General features: G+C 41.0%; 1 protein-coding gene across 6 annotated transcripts in view; it reads right to left on the bottom strand.

Moving 5' to 3' along the window:
• Nucleotides 1-19,034, bottom strand: part of LOC125688425 (arylsulfatase H-like) — a 29,417-nt gene that overhangs the window by 9,575 nt on the left and 808 nt on the right. For 4 of the 6 annotated variants that reach the window (XR_007374717.1, XR_007374716.1, XM_048934515.1 and 1 more), the window contains exons 2-10: nucleotides 17,197-17,265; nucleotides 16,091-16,231; nucleotides 15,318-15,439; nucleotides 14,607-14,729; nucleotides 12,733-13,156; nucleotides 11,544-11,680; nucleotides 5,929-6,063; nucleotides 4,638-4,800; nucleotides 3,608-3,729 (exon numbers count right to left, since the gene is read on the bottom strand). Coding sequence is in view for 4 of the 6 variants with exons in the window: in XM_048934515.1 (XP_048790472.1) it covers nucleotides 3,608-3,729; nucleotides 4,638-4,800; nucleotides 5,929-6,063; nucleotides 11,544-11,680; nucleotides 12,733-13,156; nucleotides 14,607-14,729; nucleotides 15,318-15,439; nucleotides 16,091-16,231; nucleotides 17,197-17,252 (1,423 nt within the window). In the remaining 2 variants the exon portion in view is untranslated. Of the gene's footprint in view, nucleotides 1-3,607; nucleotides 3,730-4,637; nucleotides 4,801-5,928; nucleotides 6,064-11,543; nucleotides 11,681-12,732; nucleotides 13,157-14,606; nucleotides 14,730-15,317; nucleotides 15,440-16,090; nucleotides 16,232-17,186; nucleotides 17,266-19,034 lie in introns of all 6 variants that reach the window. The other 2 variants (XM_048934517.1, XM_048934518.1) reach the window with 1 other exon arrangement.

The raw sequence follows: 19,034 nt of genomic DNA, 5'->3' as shown, positions 1-19,034 counted from the left end.
CTAAGAAGCAAAGGGAAATGCAATTTGCTACTGAAGTAGCTCTGACAGAATTTGAAGAATGTGTGTGAATTTTAGGGCAACGTGTTAATAGAATATATCCAAGGGAAAGAAAACCTGCTTCTTCAATCCAAACATCTCTCAAGCCCATCTGGTAACAATCAATCAACTTAATGAGCAGAAAGAAATGGACTATCACTAATAAGCCTCTTCTAGCTTAACACTTCCAGCTCTAGTGGAGTGCTTAATTTATGATAGTGGTGACAAGACACCATGGCTTCATATTCAGCCTGTCCAGTAAATAAAAGGGAATGGACATTAAATTTTCTCAGTTGCGCTCATTTAAAGGTATATCACTTTCATATTGTGCATTAAATCAGATTATTTTAAATTAGAAGCTCATCAGCACAGTGCAAAGGAACAGAATTCCTGTCCCAGATGAAAGTTGAGCCAAACAATATTATTTAATTTCATATGCAGAATGCCTGATTGCTTCCAGTGACCTAGCCAGCAGCAGTTGTGTTTCAGTGGTATAAATGACATAAAGGCATGAATGACAGCTGTAGCAGCACTTTAGTGTTTTGTGGGAACATAAAATACACCTTACGTCTGGATGTGGTTTCCATATCTACGTTACAAGTAGTGTGACCTATTAAAACATGATCTGTACAGCAGAAGCAGTATTAATGACTTGACTTCCACACTGTACTTGTCTGTGGGTGCTTCATTGGGGGTTTACTCTCTGGTCCTGTCTGCTCAACATCTGCTTGTGGTACAAGTGTATGGAGTATGAGTCTGTTACACACTTTGGCTTCCTCTACAACGAAAGTTACAGTCTTAAGACCATTCTGTGATGCAAATAAAAACATGGTGAGTGGGTATGCTCAGAATGGGCTGCTTCAAAAGCATACTTCTGCTCTGAACTAAAATTCTGGTGTAGATCAACCTTATTACGTCCAAGGAGGACAAGATGTGAGAAGGAGCTCAACACGTGAGAAGAAGGGGAGGAGAGCAGTACTTGAACCCAAAAAGCAGTTCTTCAAACTTTGTGGTGCATACATTCAGATTTCACTAGAAAAGTGCAGTGTGACTCCTCCAGCAGAGGTTTTCGAGGGGTCTGCAGCCAGACGAGGCTTCCTCTGTATGGAATATACACGTACTAAAAAGAGATCTCGATGAATTGTGATGGATTCGGAGGCACAGGAGATCTGAGTTCCTAGCTCCTGCGCAGTTTTAGGTACTGCTAACAAGTTTATGGGCTAACAAATTAGATGGGTTGAAGCCTGGAGCTATGGGCTGAGCTTGAAGCTCGAACTGCGGTTTCAGTGAGTGCAAGAACCAACGTTTTGGCAGTGAAGCTACCGCGTGGAGGGTAGCCATCGCAGGTGGAGGGACAGCCATCGACTCTGTGCCGTGGCTGTTCTCGATGTCTCCTCCTGCTCTTACAGCCCTACTCGGGTTCCTGGGGCAGCTCCACGCCTAAGCCTGCGGGGGGCCACGCTCACTCGGCAGGCTCTGCCAAACTTGAAAACGAAAAGCGAGGCCGGCAACATCGCTGCAGGGCTATTGAATTGTTGTTAAATTTCAATAGTCTCCCCGTTTAAGCTGTTTATTTGACGCCTGACTCTCACGGCGTAGCTGTGGCGGTGACGGCGGCTGGCGGTGCCGCGCTGCCCCCTGGCGGCGCCTTCCCGCTCCTGCTCCCCTCAGCGGCGGCCCGAAGCAGTTGCACCAAGTCCATAACGGAGCCCCTTGGCGCTGCCCCCTCAGCTGCTGAGGCCGGGATCACCGAGCTGTGACCGCGTCCAACTGCTCAGCTGCAGCGGACAGAGAAGGATTTGGCCGCTGGGACTGCAGGGCTGCGCAGGTCGCAGCGCTCAGCAACGCAGCAGAAGACAGGCAGCTGCAGAACCTCTCCCTTCCCCATCTCGTCCTTTTATTTGTTGTTCTTGTTAAGAACTATTCTCTCTTTTCTCCAGACAAAAAATGTTCCTAACAGTTTTGTCTAATAACTGGGAAAGAGATAGTAAGAATTCCCAAGAAGGGATGGGGGACAACAAACAAAAACGAAGCCCTTTCCTAGAATAATGTAAGACACTCCACTTCATGGAAGAAGTGGATTTAAGGAATTCTGTTGTATTTGCTGTTTTCTATCTTTTCTATATTTTCTCCAACTCTGATGAAGAGAGGACGGTCCTCAACAGGCTGGAGAAGACTGGGGTACTTTGCCTCAGGCTTCACTGGCAGTCAGGCTTCCCTGCCTCGCACATTCCTGAACCTCTGGGTGGCAGATGGAGGAGCAAAATCCCTCCCACTGTAAGAACAGATGGAGTCAGAGACTGCTTCATGAGGCTGAATCTGTACAAATCTATGGGGATGGATATCATGGACCCTAAGGCCCCGAAGGAACTGGCTGATGTGGTTGCCAAGACGTTCTCTGTCATATCTGAAAAGTCATGGCTGTCAGGTGAAGTCGCTGGTTACTGGAAAAGGGAAACATCACTCCTATTTTTAAGAAAGAAAGACCCAGGGAACTACAGGCCTGTGAGCCTCACCTTTGTGCCTGGGAAGACCACAGAACACGTTCTGCTGGAAGGCACATGGGAGACAAGGAGGTGATCCCAGACAGCCAGCACAGCAGGTCATGCCTGCCCAATCTGGTGGCCTTCTACGATGGAGTGATAGTATCAGTGGAAAAAGGAAGGGCAACTGATATCATCTTCTTGAATTCTACAAGGGTCTTTTTCACTGATATGTTCCCACACCATATTCTTATCTCTGTATTGGAGAGATATAGATTTGAAGGGTGAAGTAGTCAGTGGAAAAAGAATTGGTTGGTCACAGCCAGAGGGTTGTGGTCAACAGCTGCATGAAGGCCACTGACTAGGGGGGCCCTGCAGGGGTCATCGTGGGCCATCTCTTCAACATCTTCATTAAAGACATAGACAGTGGGATCAAATGTACTCTCAGCAAGTTTGCTGATGATGCTGAGCTGAGTGGTACAGCTGATATAATAAAAGGCAGAGATATAATCTCAAGGAATCTGTACAGACTTGAGGAGTGGGCCCATGAGAACATAATGAGATTCAACAAGTGCAAGGTGATGCACTTGGATCAGGGCAATCCCAGATGTGTGTACAGTCTTGGAGAAGTACCCATTGAGGGCATACCTGTGGAAAAGGACTTGAAAGTGGGCAAAAAGCTGAACATGAGCCAGTAGTACGTGCTTGTAGCCTGGAAGGCCAACTGCATCCTGTGCTGCATCAATAACAGGGGTGGCTGGCATGGAAAGGAAGGTGATTGTCCCTGTGCTCTTCCCTTGAGAGGTCCCACTGTGCCTACTATGTCCAGGCCTTACACACATCAAAAGCAATAGAAATACTGCAACAATATCAATATTCTTAAAGTTATGCTACTCAGGGAGCAAAACGCTTCACCTTAGGCAAGGCAGGATAGCCAACAATGCTCATTCTGCACATTGCAAAAGAACTGTGCTTGAATCAATAAACTTACTCAAAATGTGTATAAGTGTTGTCACCTGTTATTCTGTTGGAAATGAGACATCATTGAATTATCTCCCACAGGCTGCAGGGGGAACATTTATACTCACTGTCTTTCTGGTGCCACCGTACTGCATGCAAAACCACACCACAGTAGTGAAACATGAACTCATGCTCGGAGTGCTGCAATGTTCCCTGCAGTAATGGCAGCAAGGTGCGCCCGTCGATAACCCTGGTGAAGAGGACTGAGGTCATCAGACTGTTCAGGAATTGCACCCTGCCTGCAGTGTGATCAGTACTCACTCTCCATAGATAAAGCACTAGGATTTCAAATGTCATTTCTAAAATAAACTATAGTTCAGCTTATTACGTCTGACAGTTTTAATTGTCTGGATGGGTGGTGGCCAGTGATTAGTAGTTTCCAGCAGTTTGTACAATTGCAGCTACTTCACACATCCTGGGGAAATAGGCTATCATCACTGTAATTTTCCTGGGGCTAAGTGATAACTGTAGAGAAGTGAAGTTCACTGGTTCTGGTTCCCTGAAATTGAGATCAGTGATAGGCGTTGTCAAAATGGTGACAATTAATTGACTAACAGTTGGTTTAGTTGTGCAACACTTTTATGCTTTTATGCTCCTTCTCAGAATGGCTTAGTCAGCCAGCCTTTCACTTGTTCTTAGAGAAGACTAACATAGGCTCTATGTTTTTTTTACAGTCCAGGAACATACTTCTCTGTTACTGGCATCCAGGTGCAGGGCATTTGTTCCATATTCCCTGCTCACAAAGAACCAGGCTTGGAGAGGGCCCATCTTAAGTAAAATTAAGTCTAAAGCAGTTGTGGGTTTTTATGTTTGTTTGTTTTTTAAAGTCCTCCGAATTATCCCAGTTAACTAAGTGTCTTTTCAATGATTAGAATACTGAGTTAGCTAGCATCCTTGATAACATATATTATCTTTCTCTTTTTTTTCCCATATAATCACATAAGATGCGGAAAGCTAAATAGAAAGATTGATGGAGAACTCTCTTTTTTAGCAACTAACAGAATTTAACCTGTGAGTGTTAAGATGTGTGACACTTAGTCAGCTTCTATCTAAAACAAGAAAGGAGAGCAAACATGGTTTAGGAATCTTTTTTTGTACCTGTCCTGAGGCACTATCCCTCCAGCCAAGTGAACCACTGTTGGAAAAATGTCCATAATGCTTGTTGGTTCGCTGATAACTATGCCTGCAGGCAACACTCCTGGCCATCTAACTATTCCTGGAACACGGATCCCTCCTTCCCAGCCTCCCATTCCTTTTCCACCTATAATAGGAGGGAAAAATACATATATTTATGTATACATGAGACATTTCTTATGCATGCATAACAAGAAATCTTACAACTTTCTTATTCAAATACTTTTAATGCAAACACACTAAATTCCAAAGAATGGTAGAATGGCTACAGTGCAAGATCCATTCTTCAAAAATAAATTCATTACTTATTACTCTCTATTTTACACTTTAATGTGTGGCATCTTATGTTGGGATGTAAATGGTGGGAACAGTCTTCAGGCTGTTATACAATAAGTGCCAAGCTGCCCAAGATATCACAGTGGCTTTTCAGGGTATAGAAGTCTAGAGAATTAACTCATGACTTAGACAACTAGAGAAATTCCAGAGGATCTCTGTCTGGATTAAGGCATCTCATCAGGTCTGTTGACATAAAAAAATTATTGGTTTCATCTCCAGTCTTTGCTGCATTGATGTACACTCTCATATGCAGTAGCACTCTATTACTTCACAGTATTCAGTGAGGAACAGAGAAAGAAGAATAGAGTTCATCTAAGAGAAGTGGAAGAAAGAGATAAATACTAATCAGCAGTGGGCTTTAGAAATGGATTTATTTGTTTTGTTTTAATTTTTTCCCATTGTGTTCACTGAGGGAAAAACAAACAAACAAACAAACAAACTTATTTCTTACTATGTGGCAAAAAAGTGGAAAAAGCAAGCAGAAGGGAATATTTATGCATTTAATACTAAAGAAAGAATCAGTGGAGAATGACCATGTGGGAGGTGGGTTGGGAGACAATGACCATAAAAAATTTAAAACCTCAAGGATAGAAAGAAGAACAAACTAAAAATCTCCAGAAAGGCAGGCTTTAATAAACCTATGAGACTGATAAAGAAGGATGTCTAGGAGAAACTTTGTGGCAATAATATCAAGAATTGGTAAGTCTTTAAAGAAGCAATATTAAAGGACACAAGTTTATGTTTTCACATTTCAGAGGAAAATTAGGAAGTATACACATTTGGACAATCTGTGAGGTTTTGTTTTTGGACTTCAAGTCTGAGAAGGAAATATCTTTTTAAACATATCTGGACATACTTTATTCTATTGCTTTCTTTTCAATAGGCAGTCTTATGCATGCATGTGCCACTAAGATTTTACCTTTATAGATACCATTCCATCCACCCAATCTGGCATTTCCTCTGTAAGCCTCTACAGATCCTCCATGATCAGATGCAAAATAAATAAATGTGGTGTTCTTCAAGCCTTCTTTGTCAATAACATCCAGAAGCCTACCTATAAACAAAGCAAAACAACATAACAATATCCTGAGATATAGTCAGATTTTTCACTGACTTAAAATTCAGTGCAGCCAGTCATTGTGTTGACCTCAGTGAATTCTGTTATTGTGTTGACCTCAGTGAATTCTGTTATAAGCAACCGCAAGCAATGCATAATCCTGAATTATGGAAGTAAGAAGAGCCCAACAGAAAGCTGCTGAATGTGTCCAAAATTTGTTTGTAGTGTCAATAAAACAAACAAAAAACTTAAATGGAAAATAACGTAAATGAATGATCCTTTTATTCAGTCTTTTCAGAATATTCTGTCATGTTTGTGTTGCAAATTTTCTGAGTCAAGGATTGTATCCATTGAGTAACCTAAAGCCTGTTGACAAGCTTAAACAATAGCACTGCCTCATCACAGAAAACTGCTTGTGTCTCACCAAGGGCTACACAAGTGTTCTGAAATCAGGCTTCACACAATCAGCCAAAATGTTCTCAGGATGTTAGTGGTAAAAACTCTGCAGAGTGCAATTCAAATCTAACTTCATAAGGAATGTTTTCAGTACTGGTAGCATGAAGCATTTACACAGAGTATATAATTTACCTCTGATTGCTCTTTCTCATCACTCACTACATCAAAATATAATCACTGCAAACAGCTTCCATAGCTACAGAAGCAGCAGAAACAGCTGTTGTGTGCAAGGAAAAAACAAGAGGCAATGGTCAGCTCGTTATTATTGATCTTACCTGCAAATAGACACCTAGCCAAAGAAGACTCAAGGCCTCTCTGGTCTGAATTAGACCCAAATCTTTTAGCATGTTTGTCCTCAATAGCAGAATCCCGTTCAGTCAATGCAACACATGTCCTTTGTACCTTTGTACTTCTGTTGTTCTGTTCTGCTTGAGTGGCTTGTGCCTGAATTTGATTGTTGCCAAGTGACAGTAAGAAGATTGCACCAGAGTTCTCTGATGCAACAAGATCTAGCAGAGGTGCTCAACCTGCCAATCACAGGCAGTCAGACTCTTCTCAAACTACAACTTTTTAAGCATGGTTTTTGGAGGTAGAAAAGGTTCAGAGAATCATGGACAGGAGATGAATACTTTGTCAGCAGGGTCTTCGCTTTTGAATAAATGCAAATAGGAGCTATCTTCCTCCTCCTGAAGTAAAAATGAACTACTAATTAAGGTTTAGGTCTAAATTTGGGCTCCAAGTGTATATTATGTTTTTAAATTTAATTAAATTGTTAAGTGAAACACCGTGTCCTTTTAATTTGGCCTTTTGGCTAGGAGAGAGTTCTGGTTTCTGTTCTAAGGATTAATTTTGTTGAAAAGACCAAACCCACCACATATAATGCAGTATTCAGCAGCAGAACAAGTTTCATCTTTTGAGGGTATTCAACTGCATAAACGTATATTCCAATTAATAATGTGATTGAGAAACTAAAGAAGGGTAATTGTTGTAAGCGACTCCCTTCTGAGAGGAATGGAAGACCCTGTATTTCAGCCAGTCCCTACCCATAGGGAGGTGTGCTGCCTTCCTGGGGCCTGGATCAGGGACAATACTAGAAAACCTCCTAGTATGGTTCACCCCTCTGGTTACTATCCCCTACTGATATTTCACCGATACTGATAGCCTGAGGGCTATCAAAAGGGTCTTGAGGGCATTGAGGCAGTTAGTTGATGGATTAGGAGTCCAGATGGTGTTTTCCTATAACCCTTCAGTGGCAGCAAGGGATAGTGAGAGGACCAAGAAAATCCATCTCATAAATGCATGGCTAAGAGGCTGGTGCAATCACAGGGATTATTTATTATTATTATTATTATTATTATTATTATTATTATTATTATTATTATTATTATTTTATTTTTTAATCATGGGGGAGTTTACGAAGTGCCTGGCCTGATGGCTGCAGATGTGTCTCACCTGTCTCAAAGGGAGAAACAGATCCTAGCCTAGGAATTGGCAGGGCTCATTGAGAGGGCTTTAAACTAGGTAAGAAGGGGGAACCTGTTAAAACAAGGCTTGCTTGAGCCTGGGGGAATGATGATGGGGTTAGGGGTGAGGCAAATGGTGCAGATTAAGTATATCTGATTGCTAGCCTTTGTTCTCAAGAGGGAATTCAGATTTCCTGAAATATACTAGAAATATAATATGGCAAAGAGGAAGCAATCTAGGAGGTTTCTAGAGCGTGGGGAAGTTAACTTGATACAGCTGGTAAGAGATTCTACAAGGGAAGGTGCCCTGCTAGAACTGCCATTCACAAACAGAATGACTGGTGAGAGATGTGGAGGATGGGAGCTGTCTTGGGCAGAGCAACCACAAAATGGTCGAGTTCTTTATTCTTGGTCAAGTTAGAAAGAATGTCAGCAAAACTGCTGCCTTGGACTTCCAGGTGGTACACTTTGATCTATTCAGGGCACTGGCAGGGAGGGTGCCTTGGGATTCAGTCCTGAAGAGTAAAGGTGTCCAGGAAGACTGGATGCTTCTGAAGAAGGAAATCTTAGAGGTGCAGGAGCAGGCTGTCCTCCTGTGCCGTAAGATGAGGGAAGGGCCATAAGAGGCAGGGAAGAAGACTAGCATGGATGAATAGGGAACTTTTCCTGAGGAGAAAAAGAGAGTCTGCCTCCTGGGGAAGAAGGGACGGGTAACACAGGGAGAGCACAAATAAGTTGTTGGGATGTGTAGAGAGAAAATTAGAAAGGCATAAGACAAGCTTGAATTCAACCTGCTCACTAGGGTAAAAGAGAACAAAATTCTTTTTTTTTTTTAATATATTAACAGTAAGAGAAGAGCTAGGGAGAATCTCCATCCTTTACTGGATGTGGGGGACAATGTGACCACTGAAGATAAGAAAAAGGCTGAGGTTCTCAATGCCTTCTTTATGTCTGTCTTTAAAAGTCAGACCAATTATACTTGGTGTACTCTACCATGTGACATGGAAGTCTCAGATGGGGAGCAGAATAAACTCCCCATAATTCTGGAATAAACAGAGACCTGTTACTCTGCCTGGACTGGGGACAGATGGAATCTGCCAAAGAGTGCTGATTGAGCTGACGGTGGTGATTACCAAACTGCTTTCCATTGCCTGTCAGCATTCCTGGTCAACCGGAGAGCCCAGGGGATTAGAAGCTTGCCAGCGTGACTCTACAGAAAGGGTTGTAAGGAGAATCCAGGGAACTACAGGCCTGTCAGCCTGACCTAAGTGCCAGATAAGGTAATAAAGCAGATCATCTTGAGTGAGATTACTAGGCATGTGTGGGACAACCAAGTGATCAGGCCCAGACAGCATGAAAGGCAGGTCCTGCTTGACCAACCTGATCTCCTTCTATGATTAAGTGACCTGCCTAGTGGATGAGGGAAAGGCTGTTGACATACTCTACCTAAACTTCAGCCACATCTTTGATATTGCATCTCACAGTATTCTCCTGAAGAAGCTGGCAGCCTGTGACTTGGACAGGTACACTCTTTGCTGGGTAAAGAACTGGATGGTTGGCTGGGCCCAGAGCATGGTAGTGAATGGAGTTAAATCTAGCTGGTAACCAGTCATGAGGTGTTTCCCAGGGGTCAATATTGGGCCTGTCCTGTTCAGTATCTTTGTTGATGACTTGTGAGGATTGAATGCATCCTCAATAAGTCTGCAGATGACACTAAGCTGGGGGAAAGTGTTGATCTGCTTTAGGATAGGAAAGGCCTTCAGAGGGATCTGGACAGGTTGGATTGCAAGCTGAGGCCAGTGAGATGAAGTTCAACAAGACCAAGTGCTGGGTCCTGCACTTTGGCCACAGCAACCCCAGGCAATGCTACAGGCTTGGGACAATGTGGCTGAAAGAAATGGACCTGGTGGTGCTGGTTGACATTTGGCTGAATGTGAGCCAGCACTGCACCCAGGTAGCCAAGAAGGCCAATGGCATCCTGGCTTGTATAAGAAATAGTGTTGCCAGCCGGATCAGAGAAGTGATCGTCCCCTTGTACTTAACTCTGGTGAGGTCACACTTTGAATACCGTACACAGTTTTGGCTCCCTCACTACAGGAAAGACATTGAGGCTCAGGAGCATGTTCAGAGGAGGGCAGTGAAGCTGGTGAGGGGTCTGGAGCACAACTCTTATGAGAAGTACCTGAGGGAGCTGGGATTGCTTGGTCTAGGGAAAAGGAGGCTCAAGGGAGACTTTATAGCTCTTTTACAACAATCTGAAAAGAGGTTGTGATGAGGTGGGGGTCGGCTTCTTCTCCCACATAACTAACAATAGGACGAGAAGGAATGGTCTCAAGTTGCTCCAGGAGAGGTTCAGATTGAATATTAAGAAAAATTTCTTCTCTGAAAGAGTAGTCAGGCACTGGAAAGGGCTGCCTGGAGAGGTGGTAGAGTCACTGTCCCTGGAAGAGTTCAAGAAAAATTTAGATATTGTACTAAGCGACTTGGTTTAGTGAGGTTATTCTGATGGTAGATGGACGGTTGGACTGGATGATCTTGGAGGTCTTTTCCAACCTTGGTGATTCTATGATTCTGTAATATTTGATTATCTGACTTTATCCAGAGAAACCTAGATGGGCTTGAGCAGTGGGCCCAGGATAACTTCATGAGGTTCAACAAATCTAAGTGCAGGGTCTTGCATCTGGATCACAGTAACCCTCCACATGAGTGCAAGCTGGGGATTGTAAGGATAGGGCACAGCTCTGCCAAAAAGGACTTGGAGATACTGGTGGATGGCAAGCTGGATGTGAGTCAGCAGTATATCCTCACAGCTCAGAAAGCCAACTGTATCCTGGACTGTATCAAAAGAAGCATGGCCAGTAGGTTGAGGAACGTGGCCCTGCCCCTCCGCTCTGCACTGGTGAGACTTTACATGAAATACTGTATTCAGATGTGGAGTCCTCAGTACAGTAGAGACATAGACCTGTTTGGAGTGTGTCCAGATGAGGGCTACAAAAATGATCCAAGGGATGGACCATCTCTGCTGTGAGGACAGGTTGAGAGCTAGGGCTGTTCAGCCTGGAGAAGAGATGGCTCTGGGAAGACCTAATCCAAGTGATATTTCCATATCTAAACAGGGGCTGTAAGAAAGAAGGAGACAAACTCCTTAGGAGAGTCTGTTGTGACAGAAAAAGGGGAAATGATTGCCAAAAGAGTTGGTGCATATCCTGTCCCTGGAGACATTCAAGGTCAGGCTGAACCTGGCTCTGAGCACCCTGATCTAGCTGTAGATGTTCCTGTTCATTGCAGGGCAATTGGACTAGATGACCTTTAAAGGTTGTTTCCAACTTAAATGATTTTATGATTCTATGATTTTGCACTGCAACACTGAAGTGTGTCAATTAAAAATAGGAAAAGTTTCCACATTCACGCTAAGAATAAGAAAAGAGGATTTGTAATGAAATGGCTACCTTTGGAGCTAACTATATATGCAAGGCAAGATTTTTCGTCATATATAAATAGTGAGTTCTGTCATCTTCCATATTTAAATAAATTATTTTCTTCGAGATCACCACTTACCCACCATCCAGTCCATTTCCTCTACATTATCTCCATACAGGCCATGCCTGCTTCTTCCCAGAAACTCCTTTGTGGTAATGAGTGGGGTGTGAACATGTAAGAAGGAAAAAAAGAGAAGAAATGGTCTGCGCTTGTTTCTGAAATAAGAGAAAACAAGAGTAGTCATCTCTCTGCAAACTACCACACTAAACAAAATATAATAGCAGCATGGTAGTGACTATCTCACTAGAAAAACAAAAAATCAGATTTTGATATCTTGCATTTTTGAGGCTTTGGGAGATGGAGGGGATTAAAACACCCTTCAAAGATTTTGGTTCTGTAGAAAGACTAAAATAGTAATGGTTTTTTTTTTCTGGTTCCAAATTAGATACATGTAAAGCATGAAATCAACCCAGACCATTTTATGATTCTATGATTCTAAATAACACGTTCAGTGGCAAGGAGAATAGGACCCACTTGCTTAAATCTAAATATTGGTGTCACTGAGTATCTGAGATAGACATGTGAAACCAGCAGGTATGATATTGCACCCAGAAGGGAACTGCATCCCTTTAATACTGGCAGCTAGAGATAAAGCAGGATATTTGAGAAACCTAAGCTTGTCTGTGTTCAGAGTTAGGCACAAGAGATTTCTCTCACTTCATTTCCCCTTAAAAACAACAACAAAATCTTCAAGCAAGCCCTCGGGGAAATAATACAATCTTATTCAGGGATATGTCCAAACTTGCCACATGAATACTGCTAAGAACTTAGCAGTCAGTTTAACTCTAGCTGGTAGCATCTTAAATGAAAGACACTTTGGTAAAACAAAACAAATCTCGGTATCAGTCTCCTGCTTGCAAAACATTTACTTATGGAACTTTACATGGGAGTTCATTCATCAGGCTAAGATCATTTTTTCTGTCCCTACTGCTTGCAGGCCCAGTCCTTGGCTAGGAATCCATTGTGAACAAACCAAAAATGCAACAAAATCATCTTCCTTTTCCTGAGAAGCTAACAAGCTATGCAAAAGATGAAGGACAGCAGTTGGGTGCTGACCTTACATGGATGCCAGAAAACAGCAAATTGCTGGTGGCCAACAGTAGGAGCAGATACTTCGGTGTGCCAGCTGTGTAACCCAGTAGTGCATGACAGAGCAATTGTATTATTTAAAAAATCCTTAAGAAGTGATACTGTTTTTGTTAGTTACCTTTCAATGAATGAAACTGCCTCCTTCAGCATATTAGAAGTAGTTTTTTCTAGATTCATTGGTTGTTCTGTGATTTCATGATTTCTCATCAGAATACAGTTCCAGTACTTGGTGAATCCATAGCTGGAGAACCAGGAAAGGAAATACAGGAGACCAAAGATGGTAACACATACTATTATTTTCCATTTTACTGAGAATAAGCAGGTAAGTTTTCCAAACAAAAGCGTAAACACTGCTAGGAAGATTATCTGTGTATAAAGCAAATATGTATCTTGCAAAGACTTGGCCAGTTCAGGGTCATCTGTGCCTTGACACTCATTCAGAAGAGTAAAAGGCATGCCATAAAAATATTCAAAGCCATGATTTAAAGGGTGGTGGCAGTGATCACGGTGGGATTTGCAGTTCACACCCAAATGCCACTTCCCTGGAAATACAAAACAGAAGTATTAAAACCAACATCATTTCTCTCACGTATGTTTGCCTTTGTTTCTAAAAGGTTGGCTGCACTCCTCATTTAAAGTGCAACCAAGGGAGAAGCTAGTTGGAATAAGACAGGCTCTCCTGGCGCTGCATCTGAGAGAATAGCTCTTTTTCTTCACTTAACTGACATAATTCCACATAGATAACAGTCCTGCTCAGGCACCTCTCTAAGTACTGATATGGTTGCAATATTTCAGGCTGATTGCATGATAAAGTAGACTTTAATTAAGTGTGTGGCCTGGTGGGGAGAATCCCTTGTGCCAAAAGAAACAACTAAGTGCAAAAATTATGAACTAATTTACACATAATTTCAATCTGACCTTCAAATTCAAAAATAAAATTCAGGAATAAGTTGTACAAACTAGCGCTCCTAAAATGAGTAGCAAAATAGGCCACTCTAATTATCCAGTACAATTGGACATATCAGAATATGTCATGCACTGATAATGAAACTTAATGAAGTCATTTTACAGAGCAGTGTAATTATTGTGACATTGAAGGACACAGCCTATAACCATGGGCTTTGGGCCTATTAACCAGACAAATAACATCAGAGATCTACTAATAAGCTCAGTGCTCCTGTACATGAGTGTATTTTATAGAACAAACTATACCAGACTGCAACGAGCTAGGGATAGATCTTCCATTTGCACAAGCTTGTGTGAAGCCTGTACATCACTGAGACTCATTTCAGTTTAGGAAATGAAGGACACTTCATTGTGCTGAATCCAAGTAGAGGCATGAAAATCACAATTATTACAGTTAAGCACACAGCACCTGTGACTACCTAGAAGAGTATAAAGTTGAGAGGTGCTTGAAGGACACAGCATATAATCACTGTTCAGGAAAAATTAGCAAACAATTAAAAGGATTTTCTTTCTTGAACACAGATTCTGATCCCAACCCCCCTGGAGGCAATAGAACTCTTCCAGCTACTTTGTCTCAGCAGAAGAAAATTAAGTTGTTTTTATTCTGTATGATAAGAAGGATGAGTAAGTAACAGAAAATCTAGCCATCAGATAGAATTAAGACCACTGTAGAGTTGGGTACCAACTGTCAGACAACATATTTTTGCTCTGTCTGAATGTTGGTTCTTCGAAAGCAAACTGTACTAGGCAAGAAAGTTATTCTCCTCCTCTGCAGTTATTTTTCTTTGCTGTGTTCATTTGTGTATTCCATACATACATTCCATTTTTGAATTATCACCTATATTGTATTGACACTACTGGGGGTTGGGTTGTGAGTGGAATTTGAAAAACCCTGTTGGTTTTTAAAGTTTTCCATACAAAAAAACTTTGGTTTATCTTATCCTGGATATATTTTGGCAAAGAAAAACATTTACAGAAACAATCTCATTTGAATAACATTAGATATCAAGTTTCTGTGTCTCATACCCACAAGTGCTGTAGAATAACCTTGCTCATGCAGTACTCTGGCAAAAGTAGTTTCATTTGGTGGCAGTCCACCAGAACACCCATTCCAAAAAAGAATGCGCCGTTCTGTGCTGGATGCCATGCCTGGAGAAGAAATGTAATTTTTAAAATAAAGAAAAAGCAAAGCTAACAAGCAAACAAAGTAACAAAACAACCAAAAACCAAAGAAGAACCCAAAACATTTATCCACGAAGCTCAAAGCTATAGCTCCTTTAGCAAGTTAGAGTGAGATCAGACAAGCTATCCTCATGAGATAGCATGGATGGTTTTCTGTCTTCACTTTAAAAGGCTGAATTAAACGTTGAGAATCATTGAGAACTATTCCACACACTGACGGATTTCATTATTAAAATGTTCATTAGGGTAATCAAAATACTTTGCTTAATATAAATTTTAATACTACATTCAACATTCAACAACTACTTTGTTTATACCTTTGGTGCTTGTTTTGATTTTCATCCATTCCTGTGTTGTCATTTAACCACATGAAATGTGCTTTATGTAGGGATTTTCCCATGGAAATCAATCAGTAAATCTAGTCATCTTTATTTCTGCCCATCTCACTGAGGTCCCAAAGCCTTAGATTAACCAGTCTTTATAATGGTTTGTTTAAAGGGATTTTTAATAGCAACAATGGCTAGACAAACTGCAGTGAACTATGAGAGGTCCAACCTGATCTGATGGGGTATCTGCCAGTCAGGAAGGCTGCTCTGCTGGGAGTACAGACAGCAGCTGCAGCAATGTGCTGAGTAAGTCTCACTCCTTCCTTTGCCAGACCATCAATATGAGGTGTCCTAAAAAGAAAAATCATATCAATATGATTCTTATTCATGTGTAAAGAAAAGCTATTTCAGTTCTACTTCATATCACAAGCTCATGAAGCACAGTGAAAAAAATTCCACTACTAGACATGGGCGCTCAAGTTGCAAGACTGTAATAGATTAAAAAAGACATGGGATAAATATACACAATCATTCTAACAATCAAGATCTATCCAGACTGAAAGCTGCAGTAGGGATAAATAGAGCGCATTATAGATTGAGGTGTCACCCTGTAACAAGCCAACAAGGGTAATTAGCTGGTATGATATCCTGATCTCAGTCCTTAATGTTTCAGCACCTGAGTTGTGGATACATACAAACAGAGTTGTGGATACATACAAACTATACACATATCTGAAAAATACGAGGCACGTGCGCATTTACAAATTTCTGACTATACATACTGAAAATTGAAAGTCCATGAGAGTCACTCAAGCATGCTTGTGTAATTTTTATTCCTAGAGGAATTACTGTAGAACATTTACTTTAAACATGCTTTGGAAAGAAGTGTATCTAGATAAACTGGTCTGTTAATAAGAAATTTTCTAATACTGCCACCACTGCAGGGTTTTTTTCCCACTGAAATTTACCAGGATGGCATAATTTATTTTGTAGAATTCTTACCTGATAGTATCATTGCCATAACAACCCACATCTCCAATGCCAAGATCATCAGCCAGTATCAGTAAAAAATTGGGTTTTGGAGGACTTGATACACAAGTTCTTAGAGACAAGCACAAAATGAGCCAAATACTTAGGCAGCTCCTGAAGTTAAAATTAAAATGGAAAGAAAAAAAAATGTTTGCAAGCTTTATAATGTACTTTTAATTATTAGAGTATTAAGATTGTCCAGATGCAAGGAGCTACCAAATACTTCCTGCAGATGGAGCTCGTGAATATTTTCTGAAACCAGTACTTTTTCATTTCATTTGAGCAGAAATTTTGCCATGCAACTGGTTAAAATGGCAATAGCTTGAGTACTGTATCCATTGAGCGCAGTGCTAAAAACAGCACCACATTTATGTACCATCTGCAGAAGCAAAGTTGCAGCAATGGGTTTAACCTTGGGTATCTTCCTAGAAGTCTATCTCAGCACATATCTTAGTTGCTCAATGCGTTTGTGAGAAGTAGTTCACCTGAAATAAAGCACATGTACTAGAAAACATCTACTGACTACTAGTTCATTAAGATAGCACAATGTGATAAATCTATATTTAATGTAATATAGTACTTATGCTCCTAAACCTCTGCCTTTTATAAACAAACAAACAAACAACAACAACAAAAAAACAAAAACAGGCTTAAAGGCCTCAAAAGGGGAATGGTTTTAAAGTAAGGGAAGGGAGATTTGGGTTAGATGTCAGGGGGATTTTTTTTTTATAGAGAGATGGTGAGGTGCTGGAACTGCTACCCAGAGAGTTTGTGGATGCCCCATCCCTAGAGATGTTCAAGGCCAGGCTGGATGAAACCCTGGACAGCCTAGTCTAGTACTTGATCGTGGCTGGTAGCCCTGCCTGTTGGCAGGGGCATTGTAACTTGATAAGCCTTGATTGTTGACCTCCCTTCCAACCCAAGCCATTCTATGATTCTATGAGAAGATCTAGTTCTAAATCCATATTAACTGCTCTTTGATTCTCAACAATTTTTATTTTTTAGAGATCTGTTTACATTTTATTACGCACAACATTTAAAAATACAAGAAAGATTCTCCAGTGCATACATTTTCTTACCGCTGTCTTCCCTGGTAAACTTCATGGCTTCCCCTTGTATGAAAAAGGCGCATCATTTGTCATATGATTCTGGTTAAAGAAAAAAAAAAAAAAAAAAAAAAAAAAAAGGAAAAATATATGTAAAATTAAAAAATATTTAAAGTAAAAAAAAAAATGAGAGCCCAGCAGCTCTGGTGACCTTGTCTGAGAAGCTGCTTATTAACTACTCTGTATTATCACAACCACATTGCCCGTGCTGTGGCTGACAACAAGAATGCAGTGCACTAGGGCTTGACAGTGCAGCCTCCAACTTTCTGAACGTCTATTTGCAGAGCCTTCTTGAGCAGACCCTGCAATGTAGGAGAAAGCACTTTTGAGGGCACTGCTCAGCATGCAGCATTACAGGATCCAGCCTGCTTTCAGTTGCCATTAACTTCAGACTCATGTTTGGCAAGAGGACTAAATACTTTAAACCGGTGTTAAAGATGTTGGTTACTAAATAGAAGCACAAAACTGCTGGTCTTCACTGAAATGAGGGTTTCTATTAAGTGAAACAGGAGGCAGTGATATGTAAATCTAGTGTCTCACTCTTTATGTAACATCAAACTGTATTTTAACTTCAGGAAAATAAACTAATCCTTACTGAGCTTAGAAATTACAAAATATGCCTCAAATAAAGGCCAGCCTGGGAACTAGTAATTACTGTGCAACTCTTAGGGAATGAATGTGACACTCTTAGATTTGGATGCCATCTATTGCCGTTAGGGAGGTGCTTCCATCTGAACGTTACTAAAAACTCTCCAGAAACATAAATATCATTATGATAAAGAACTTCCAAATTTAATGCCATTTATAAGTTTAACAGCCCCATTTTTCTACCTGCCAACTCTGTGAATTCACCTTGGACTTTAAAGCCTAAAAATAACCTTTCTGTTTCTAAATATACTTTTTTTTTCTTTTCGAGGCACACTTCATAAGTGGAAGCAATTTCCTATGCTTGCTGAAATAAAAGGTAGAGCTAGTTGCTTTGGACAAAAAATGGCTTGGGGAATGCACTCTTTTTGCTTGTGAATAGATGCAGAGCAAGAGATCTGCAGAAAATGTTGCACAGGAACTGTGTAAACAATCATCCAGATGCACAGGATAAATTGGTTGCTCTGGTACTAGCAAACTTCATCTCTCTGCTGTACACTGAATTAAATTAAAAATATTAATTTCTTCACTGTGAAAGGTTATCAAAACATGAAATATCCAGACCATAAGAAATCCTTGTTTTGCTACCCTTCTTTCTCTTTCATTCCTATGGGTGTTAAGAAGTTTTCCAAGCTGGTGCAGCACCTCTGCTACCTCCACTGCATCCCCAGAGTTTCATGTGCTACAGTTGACTGCTGACAGCAGTTACAGCCATGCTTAGACTGAGACTTGGTACAATCTTAACAACACTGCAATGTCAGCTGAGGAGCTGAGTAGCACTGCAAGACATTTCAGTCTTAATACCACTGGCTGTGGCACAATAAAAAGTGGTGCTCCTTGATTTATTGCAGGCCATTTTACAAACAGTGTCCCTATTGAAGGGCTAGAAGAAATACCTGTTTTTTTTTTTTTTTTTTAAATCAATTTAAATAGTATGTATATTCAGCTTTTTCTGTTAGAGATTGATTCCTTCTGAAAGTTGTGCTCCTGTGATGCTCACACATCACCGTGAGTGCAACAAACACTGTATTGGGGACTAAGGCTTGTTGAGTTTCCTTAGCTGTTAAACTAAAAGAACAAATCCGTAATCCATAACTCCAAAAAGCACCATCCTCTAGGAATCAGCGCAGCAACTTACTGTTGAACCTTGTTGTACTGCGGAACTT

The sequence above is a fragment of the Lagopus muta genome, chromosome 1, assembly GCF_023343835.1.
Source record: "Lagopus muta isolate bLagMut1 chromosome 1, bLagMut1 primary, whole genome shotgun sequence".
NCBI lineage: Eukaryota > Metazoa > Chordata > Aves > Galliformes > Phasianidae > Lagopus > Lagopus muta.
This window is presented reverse-complemented; position numbering and strand designations above follow the sequence as displayed.